General features: G+C 36.3%; 1 protein-coding gene across 1 annotated transcript in view; it reads left to right on the top strand.

Annotated features, from left to right (window-relative positions):
• Positions 1–3,688, top strand: part of LOC108741948 (trypsin-1-like) — a 6,748-nt gene extending 3,060 nt beyond the window's left edge. Inside the window, exons 3-4 of the mRNA XM_025979543.1 lie at positions 1,149–1,560; positions 3,471–3,688. Of these exons, the coding sequence (XP_025835328.1) occupies positions 1,149–1,560; positions 3,471–3,617 (559 nt within the window). The 3' untranslated portion in view covers positions 3,618–3,688. The remainder of the gene's footprint in view (positions 1–1,148; positions 1,561–3,470) is intronic.
• Positions 3,689–10,926: the final 7,238 nt, after the last annotated feature.

The raw sequence follows: 10,926 nt of genomic DNA, 5'->3' as shown, positions 1-10,926 counted from the left end.
CCTCACTTATCTGACTTCCTAGGTATCTAAAATCAGCCACTTCTTCTAATTTTTCGTCTCCTATCTTTATATTCGCTCTTTCCCTACTTTTTCTTCCCTTGCATATCAGTATTTTAGTTTTACTTTTATTTATTTTCATACACTACTGATCTGTCAGTATCGCTTCCATTTTATTTAAAGCTATCTCTAAATACTCCTTGCTAGATGCTAATACTGCTATATCATCTGCAAATCTAAGCATACTAATCTTTTGCCCTTGCACATCTATCCCTACAGTTGTACTGTCTTTAATGATGTTGATGGCGTCTTCAATGTATAGATTAAAAAGTAGCGGTGACAGTGTGTATCCCTGCCTGACTCCCTTCCTAATATTTACTTCTCTACGTTGCATCCCCAGCTCTATAACCGCCTGTTGCTCTTTATACAAAATAAGTATCAGTCTTCTATCTTTGTAATTCATCCCTACATTTTTAATTATATTGAACATCTTGTCCCATTTAACATTGTCAAAAGCTTTCTCTAAATCTACAAATCCTATGTACGCACTCTTTCCTATTTCTATCGTTTTCTCTATTGCTACCCTTAATGCTAGAATGGCCTCCCGCGTTCCTCTATTTCTTCTAAACCCGAACTGATCTTCCCCTAATAGTTCTTCCGGCCTTTTTTCCATCATCTGTACGATTCTAGTTAAGATTTTTGACGCATGGGAAGTTAAGGTAATTGTTCGAAACGTCTTCTAATTTTTCGTCTCCTATCTTTATATTCGCTCTTTCCGTACTTTTTCTTCCCTTGCATATCAGTATTTTAGTTTTACTTTTATTTATTTTCATACAGTACTGATCTGTCAGTACCGCTTCCATTTTATTTAAAGCTATCTCTAGGTCCTCCTTGCTAGATGCTAATACTNTCGAAATCGCGATCCGCGTCTGGCAGTTTTGACAGAATACAGACCACTTCGAATTATTTTATTAGACATCTGTTACTTATATTTAAACCTAGATTGGTGAACAACAATATTGGAATCCTTGTATAGACGTTTCATTCTTCGATTTCTCGGCGTCTATCTTTCTTCAGGGTAAATCTGAAAAACTTTCCGAGAAATTGAAATTGTGAAAGTTTAGATTTTAATTACATCGTCGTTTATACAGGCAAAGTACAAGCAACGTTACATTAAGGGTCGGTGCTACCGAGTATAATCAAACAGCAAATGAACCAGTTACTCTAGCAGAGATATACATTCATCCCTTGTATAACATTACAACGCTAGACTACGATATAAGCATTCTCCTTCTGAATAAACATCTTGCTTTTGGAGAAAAAATTGCTGCAGTTGCTTTACCACCATCCAACGTTGTTTTACCTGCGGGAACATTGGCTACCGTTTCCGGTTGGGGTCGTTTGGTCTATCAAGGTGATAATCCACCAGAACTACACGAAGTAACTGTGCCAATTGTTAGTAATGAAGAATGCGCTCTTGATTACAGTAACGATACCGGAGTCTACGTTACTGATAGAGTTTTATGTGCTGGTTATGAAGAAGGGGGAAAAGGAGGTTGTAATGTAAGTAGGAAAATTGACATGAAATAATCGTTGAATTATTATTATTATTATTAGTTTTGTAATTAATTTCATTTAAATAAGGTCATCAGTCTTTAGACTGATTGGACACGTACCTCCACTCTTTCCTATCCTGAGCTAAACTTCGCATTTCCCTAAAACTAGAACAACCCACATCCTTAACTATTTGCGAACAGTAATCTAATGTAGGTCTATCTCTACTCCACCTAACTCCTGTTTCTGCCTCTAATATGTCTCTGACTAGACCTTCATGCCTGGGAAGGTGTCTTACCAACCTATCTCGCCTATTTTTTTATTGACTTCCATAGAGTCCTCTGTTCTCCTATTATTTCTAATGCCTCTTCATTTCTAACCTTTTCTACCCACGATATCCTCATCATCCGCCTATAACACCACATTTCGAACGCTTCTAACCTTTTCTTTTCCGCCGCGCCCACTGTCCATGTTTCGCACCCGTACAACGCCGTGCTCCAAACATACACCTTTAACAACCTTTTTCGAATTTCTAAATTAACCGTTCGCGAGCATAGAAGTGACTTCTTTTTATTAAAGGCGACACGACCCTGCGCTATCCTCTGCTTTATATCCCTACTACTCCTTCCATCCTCACTTATCTGACTTCCTAGGTATCTAAAATCAGCCACTTCTTCTAATTTTTCGTCTCCTATCTTTATATTCGCTCTTTCCCTACTTTTTCTTCCCTTGCATATCAGTATTTTAGTTTTACTTTTATTTATTTTCATACAGTACTGATCTGTCAGTACCGCTTCCATTTTATTTAAAGCTATCTCTAGGTCCTCCTTGCTAGATGCTAATACTGCTATATCATCTGCAAATCTAAGCATACTAATCTTTTGCCCTTGCACGTCTATCCCTACACTTGTACTGTCTTTAATGATGTTGATGGCAACGTTTAATAAAATTTAAAAGATTAGCTTGAGCGGGGCTGGCTGAGCATAGGAGTAGGTTTGGGCAATTCAAGTATCTCAGAAACTATACGCCGCGCGCTAAGATTTTAAATGGCGTATAGAAGCTGCCGCGGGACGGGAACTCATTTTGTGAAATTGTGTATGCAATTATTTCTTCTGTACAAATCGAATATTATCCATTTTAAATCAGGTAAGTGTTTAACCTTCATGAATTTAGTATATTTTGATATCTAGAAAGGTTTTGGTTTTAATTAAAACCGTTTTTTCATAACCTCACTTTTGTTTCAACTATTCAGGTTGAGGTGAGTTAAGCAACTTTTGCTTTTGCTCAGCTAACTCCAGTATTTAAAACGAAAATAGTATATGTTTTTTATTTAACTTTATGATAAAGACAATTAAAAGGAAAACTTCAAGAGCATTTGATAATCGCATAATGTCAAAGTTGAGCTTAAGATATCTTAATTTTTGTTCATTTTTTTTATGTTTAATATTTTTGTCATTTAAAGATTATAAATAGAAAGTTGATTATGAAATAGTAATTTTGTTTCATGTCTACTAGACATTGTCTAGTATGATTTGGCTAGAATTTTAACAGCTCAGTTTGCCCCATACCCATGATACCTAACCTACAAATGTGGTACTTTAAGTATGTCCAACATTGTTCACCTAAACTGTTGTAGCTCATAAATGTGACGTATTAGAAATAAATATAGAAATGAATAAATTGTTTACCCACCAGTACACATAGGAAGTAATTCGGATTTATCGTTTAGGAAATATGACCATTCAAGTAAAAAATTGCTCAATTACCCCAGCCCTACTTTAAAATGTAACACTGCTAAAGTAATTTACAGTAGAGTTGAATATTTTATAGGGTTAGAGGAAATTGTTCTTATGATTTCACAGGAGCTAACTGTTTTGCATAAATTTCATGTAACAAGTCAGAAACGTGTTTCATTTTAGGGTGACTCTGGAGGACCACTGACAGTGGATGGTATTCTGTACGGATTGGTTTCTTCCGGTGTAGGTTGTGCTGAAGCCGGATTTCCGGGTACCTACGTCAACGTTTCAAGTTTACGCTCCTACATCGCGTCAGTGACAGGACTTTGACTGCTTGGATTTGATAACGTACTTTTAGATGTGTAAACCACTATAATCAATAAAAAACGAGTAGTATTGCAGCTTATATTTATTTGGGTGCATTTAAATCCATTTTGCATCATATTGTATCGATAATGGTGTTACTTATAGGTACAAAAATTTTGGTAGCATCTTTGGGGCGCGTCCGCGCGGTAGAACGGTAAACACAAATGCTGGTTATATTTGCGAGTTTTAAAATTGGAGTAGTCTGCAATAAAGCTGTCGCATTTACTTTCTTCTTTCAATAAAATACCAAAAATGACGCGGTAAACGCCATCTGTAGTACGATGCTACATTTTAGGATTACGTATGCTCCAATAAGGTCCATTCAAAAATATGGATATCTACTTGCTGAAACGAATCCCTGCGTAGCTCACCTCAACGTGATAGGCACGTTACCATAATCGAATAAAATAATTCGAAGTGGTCTGTGTTCTGTCGAAATTGCAAGACGCGGATCGCGATTTCGGTCTTGCTGGATCTCATAAGCGCGTCGCAGACAGTGTCGACAGAACAGACCAACTTTCACTTGCTTAACGGCACGTTTTAGAAAATACCACAAATGGCGCGGTAAACGCCATCTGTAGTACAATGCTACATGTTAGGATTACGTATTCTCAACAAGGTCCATTTAAATATATGGATATCTACTTGCTGCGACGCGCTGATGGGATCCAACAAGATCGAAGTCGCGATCCGCGTCTGGCAGTTTCGACAGAACACAGACCACTTCGAATTATTTTATTTCTTCTTTCAACTTACTAAATGGACTAGAGCGGTTGGTGGTGGAACGCCTACTTTTGCTGACGACAGTCGCAGGGAATAGAGTAAAAATAAAAAGAAAATATGAGGTAGGAATTGTAATGGACTCTAATAAATAAAAAAAAATAACATTACACGAATTGACATGCATTTAGAAAATCAAAGACGCTTGTTTAAAGATATAATTCAAACCAGGCATTTATAAAGCCGACTGTTTAATGCATTTAGCCACTGTATCTATGTTTTCTATATATATTTTTTACCTGTCCGCCAAGCAACCGTTTACCTGTTTCTATGGTCGCGTAAGGGCAGGCAGTACCATGTCCAACTTCCTAGGGCACACATGTAGCACTACACATTTTGTTACTGGTTAAATATGAAATAAAGTTCTAAACGCATACACAGTGCTAGGAAATTATTCTCCACCAACGGAGCCACGAAACACCGACTCTGATATTTTGCGTACCTAGGCAACTTCTAACCGCTGCACCACTATCAATCGGTTATCTCCTTTCACTTTATCGATACTACTGATGAAGCATACCCTAACTTAACAAGGGCGTAATCAAAAACGCAGCAAATAACTGAACTCCCAATTGAAAATAAGAAAGAAAACACGTCCACTCTCACAGACAATTTATTTCGGACATTGCTAATTTTGATCGCTTCAACTATATCAACGCGACGTAGTCACGCTGTCCAGGTCATGTGTTTACTAAGGATAAAATTCAACCAAAATATGAGTTTTAAGATAAAATTCCGGTTCATTTACTTTTAAAATAGATATTACTTATAAATAGCAACAGAGAGAAAGGAATGATAATGAATAGCAACAGAGAGAATAATGATAAAACATGTTGAGATAATGTCGTCGAATTGCACATATGCTGCTTTTTTAAAACTTGAAGTAAAAATTTTGCCTGGTTTTCAAATTGAACAAGTCCATTAACAATCTGTTTCCCCTTGTCCGTTGAAGTTTTACTTCTACTATATGTGCCAGTACACATTTTGTTCTCACTGGTTTACTGCAAATTATGATTTGGTTTTTACACAGACCGTAAATAGAGGCAATGATGCCCAGCCACGTGGAGAGCAAAGGTAAGAAAACAACAGCTGAGCACAGCACACGCCGCCGGGACTCCAGCGGACCCCCCGATCTCTGCGCTGCACATTATATCCATCTAACACAGCCGCTGCCATCTCTCCGTCTCTGCCAGCGTTTCTCTTCTTCCGGCGCTGCTGCCTCTCACCACTCGATGTACAGAAAAAAAAATTATGGAAGTTTTACAGGCAGATCAAGTACATTAACAATCTGTCCGTAAAACTTGAAGTAAAAAATTTATTGCGTTTCGTTTTTCTGCTCGTCCTTTGAAGTTTCAGTTCTACTATGTGTCCGAGCACACGTTTAATTTTTCTATTTCTAATTATATTTATAGGGAATTCGTCTGCAGCCCTCCGAACATTCGATCAGTATAAATTGTTAAATTATAGAAGACCCGGCCAACCTAAATGGTTTTGGTTGGAATGAAGTTTATTCATTAGGCATTGAAATATTTACAATAAATATAATAAACATCTATCGGAAATTGCTTTGGAGTTATTACAAAATTAAATTAAATTGACTACAGTAAACTTCACACGGAAGTAATTTTTAAAACTTGACTGACCTTATTTAACACTTTTATAAGCGAGTTACGTAACAAACATCGTCCTTCTGCTCACTTAGATTGCAGTAAAACACTTAAGAATTGGATCGTGATGTACTTCAGTAGTTCTAAAAGTTTTTACGGCCCTTCTTTATAAGCTTTTGGAGCTGAACTTTTAAGGTCACAGTTGCCCGAACGCAATATTTTGAAATACATATTTCAACAGAAAACATGTACGTATCGTCGTTATTGCTGCTGCTATCATCCTTCCTAGCTTAGTGGTAGTGTACTGGTGCGGAAAACCAGGTAGTTGAGTTGGATTTCTGGCGAGGGCGTTAAAGCAGCAACAATTTTTCCTCATTAATTTGAGGTTATCTGCAGAGGGAAAAATTAACTTAATAATTAATTCAATTTAATGTATTGAAATTAACCCCACAAAAGTTATTCTAAAATTTACTAGTGGATTTAGAAGCTATATTTGCTGTTCAGTGGAGTATTATATAATAAAATAGTTGCAGGCTAATTGAATACCACCATCACTGATGAGGAGATATGTATGATCATCATCATAAGGTCGTCAGTCTTAAGACTGGTTGGACATGCACCTCCATCCTATCCTGAGCGAATTTTCGTATTTCCCCGAAACTAAAACAACCCACATTCTTAACTATTTGGGAACAGTAATCTAATCTAGGTCTACCACTATTCCTTTCAACTTCTGTTTCTGCTTCTAATCTGTCTCTGACTAGACCTTCATGCCTGAGAAGGTGTCCTACTAACCTATCTCGCCTATTTATTATTGACTTCCACAGAATCCTCTGATCTCTTACTCCTTTTAATACCTCTTCATTTCTAACCTTCTCTATCCTGATCATTCGCCTGTAACACCACATTTGGAACGCTTTTAACCTTTTCCTTTTTGCCGCATCCACTGACCTTGTTTTGCACCCGTACAGCGCCAAACTCTAAACTTATATCTTTAATAACATTTATCGAATTTCTAAATTAACCGTTTGCGAGCATAAAAGTGATTTCTTTTTATTTAGACCGATTCGACACTGCATTATCCTCTGCTTTATATCTCTACTACTCATTCCGCCCTGACTTATCTGATTTCCTAGATACCTAAAATCGGTCACTTCTAATTTTTGTCTCTTATCTTTATATTCTCTCTTTCCATTTTTTTTTTTCGTTCCTTGAATACCAATATTTTTGTTTTACTTTTATTTATTTTCATACAGTACTGCTTTGTGAGTACCGCATCCAAATTATTTAATGCGATCTCTATCTCCTCCTTGTTCTATGCTGTATGTATGATAAATAGAAAAATTGAAAGGTTCTTTTTTTTAACATAAAAACTTTTTGGAAGTTTCATTCCTACCAGCTATTAATATTGTTGAACGGGAAAATCCCTCCAACAATATTCTAGTTCTAAGCCGGAAAGTTGGGCGGAATACCCTCTGTTTAGAAATCTTGGGAATTATTGTTTGGTTCGTAAATAGAAGGTCAGAATTCCGAAATGAAGACAGAAATGAAATGAGACTCAGTGTGGAATATTACTGCCTAAACGATTCAAGAAAACCCGCAGTGTTCACTAAGACCAAGACTCCGCTCAGTGCCTATTGTGTAGAAATTTTAACAAAAAATACATTAGTTTGTCTATGTAGTGCACTGACCATATAATTTAATGTTCAACATTTGCCTACGTGAGGTGTCAATAGAAATCTCATCATCATCATTATAAGGCCATCAGTCCTAAGACTGGTTGGACATGTACCTCCACTCTTTCCAATCCTGAGCTAATCTTCGCATTTCCCTAAAACTACAACAACCCATATCGTTAACTATTTGCGAACAATAATCTAATCTAGGTCTACCTCTACCCCTCCTAACTTCTATTTATTATTGTCTTCCATTCAGTCCTCTGGTCTCCTATTCTTTCTAATACCTTTTCATTTCTAACCTTTTCTACCCACTTTATCCTCATCATTCGCCTGTAACACCACATTTCGAACGCGTCTAATCTTTTTTTTCCGCCGCGCCCACCGTCCATGTTTTGCACCTGAACAGCGCCGTGCTCCAAACATACACCTTTAACAATCATTTTTGAATTTTATGTTGATATAATAAAATCTAGTTTAATTTATTTATTGTTCGTGCAAGTACAAATTCAAAAACTTAATGCTTCATGAACTTTTATTAGTATTTCAAAATGACTCAAATGTCTGTCGTTGATAGGTGTTCTTTACTTTGATACACAATCAAAATTTCATTATGTTTGAACATATCATAGAATAGCCGTGGGTTTAGTCTCTATTCATTGATTTGGTCAAGCCACATCATTTTACGATATTCATCTATAAGAATCATAAGAAAAGAACATCAGACAGAGTTTACCAGCCGGAAAAGCCAACAGCGTGTACGAAGATTTAAAAGTCATAAAGCCTAACCACTCGAGACGGGGATAATCGACTGATAGGCGGAACAATAACTGTTCAGCAAAAACCAGCAGTGTAGTTATAAATTGTATTCCAGAAAATTACGACTGTAAATTGAATATCTGCATTGACAAGGGGTAGAGTTTAAAGTACATAATTTGCTTTGAAGATTTTAATGACCTGAATTTTTACACTTTGTGACATAAATTTGTGACTTCAGGTCTCATATTTTATCCATTAGTGAATTAACTTTGACATATAAATATTCTAAGAAACTTTTAATAGTGGTTTTATTTAATTTTAATGTGACAGTTTAATTTAAATTACCTCAAAATAATAAGGATATGGTGGGTAAAAATTAAATGTGAGTGTAACCTAATAAGTACATTTTGTCGTTACTGCTGTCACCTTTCGTAGCTTAGCGATTCCCGACGAGGGTATAGTAGCAGTAACAATTTTTCGTCATTATTTTGAGAGAATTTATAATGGATAAAAATTAAACGAATTTTCACCTCAATATTTTATTTGTTGTGACTTTTTACTTGCCTTTTTAAGCTCAACAACTGATATATGGAAAATATTCATACATGTACAGCTGATGACCCCTGACTTTTTCACTTACGGCGCAGTTGATAAACAAGAACTGCATAGGAAAGCACGCTTGGGAATAATATCAAAATGGACAAAGGTTTGGTCATTGGAAACACGCTATTTACTCCAAATTCATATGTTTTTATTCTGTCTTCCACTTGATAATAGACAAATTTCTAATTTAGATATAGCAGTATTAGTATCTAGCAAGGACGAGTTACAGATAGCTTTGAATAAAATGGAAGCGTTTTGGACAAAACAGTATTGCATGAAAACAAATAAAAGTAAAACAGAAATACTGATATACAAGGGAAGAAAAAGTAAGGAAAGAGCACATCTAAAGATAGGAGATGAAAGATTAGAAGAAATGACTGATTTTAGGTATCTGGGAAGTCAGGACGGAAGGAGTAGTAGGGATATAAAGCAGAGGATAGCGCAGGGTCGAGTCGCCTTCAATAAAAAGAAGTCACTTCTATGCTCGCGAACGGTTAATTTATAAATTCGAAAAAGATCGTTAAAGGTGAATGTTTGGAGCACGGCGCTGTAGGAGTGCGAAACATGAAATGTTAGAAGCGTTCGAAATGTGGTGTTACAGGCGAATGATGAGGATACCGCGGATAGAGAAGGTTAGAGATGAAGAGGTATTAGAAAGAATAGGAGAACAAAGGACTCTATAGAAGTCAATAAAAAAAAGGCGAGATAGGTTGGTAGGATACCTTGTCAGGCATGAGAGTCTAGTTAGAGACATATTAGAGGCAGAAACGGGAGTTAGGAGAGGTAGAGGTAGATGTAGACCTAGATTAGATTACTGTTCACAAATAATTAGAGATGCGGAATGTTCTAGTTTTAGGGAAATGCGAAGATTAGCTCAGAATATGAAGGAGTGGAGGTGGGTGTTTAATCAGTCTTAGGACTGACGACCTTATGATGATGATGACGATGGAAGGATGGTCACCAAAAGAAAAATAGCTGATCATAAGAAACATTACTTAATCGGTAATTTATTCAGAATACATTGACATTTTAATATGATCTTTAATTTAGATTCTCAAGCATAATGATTCTTACACAAAGAAAATATAAAATAAAAGATTTGTTTTCTAGTAAATCTGAAACTGAAAAATAGTTGTGCACAAAGTCACAAACAATACTAAAAATAATAAAATACACTTCTTGTAATACCAACAATATACAAAAAAAACAGTATATTTTACGCTATCTGAGAGAGAGGTACAACTATAGTATCCACTCAAAAAAAATCCTCTGGAAGTACTGAGGAAGGTGTGGTGATCACAAACAGGAGTAATGTAGATAATCTCCATTCCCCACAATTAACTTTCTGGTTTCAAACTCCAAATTTACCAATTTTTTATTCGCATTTGCTTAACTTTTACTTTAAAACGTAAAACATACCAAACGCTGTTATTTTTAATCAACCACCTCTCCCATACATGGTGTCTTACCTCGTTGTTTCTACTCGTCTCATACAATGCGCGGCAAAATACACCCCCCAAACGTTAGCTATCGATTTTTATTAACCAACAGTACATTGACTACATGTACAGAAAATACCTGACACGAACATGTATAATGCCTATATCCAAATGATGGAACTTGACACGGCACAATGCCTCATCTCACACCATTTTGATTATAAAAAAATTACGTGCTGTCTTAACAGCGCGTTTTAGAAAATACTACAAAAGGCGTGGTGAGCGTTACCTGCTGTCTTAACTAAGTTAAGACAGCAGGTAAAGGTTGGTCTGTGTTCTGTCGGAGCTGCCTGCGACGCGCTGATGAGATCCAAAAAGATCGAAATCGCGATCCGCGTCTGGCAGTTTC

The sequence above is a fragment of the Agrilus planipennis genome, unplaced genomic scaffold (assembly GCF_000699045.2).
Source record: "Agrilus planipennis isolate EAB-ADULT unplaced genomic scaffold, Apla_2.0 scaffold315, whole genome shotgun sequence".
NCBI classification, from domain to species: domain Eukaryota; kingdom Metazoa; phylum Arthropoda; class Insecta; order Coleoptera; family Buprestidae; genus Agrilus; species Agrilus planipennis.
Note: the sequence above shows the minus strand (reverse complement) of the source record. Positions and strands in the feature narration are given on the sequence as shown.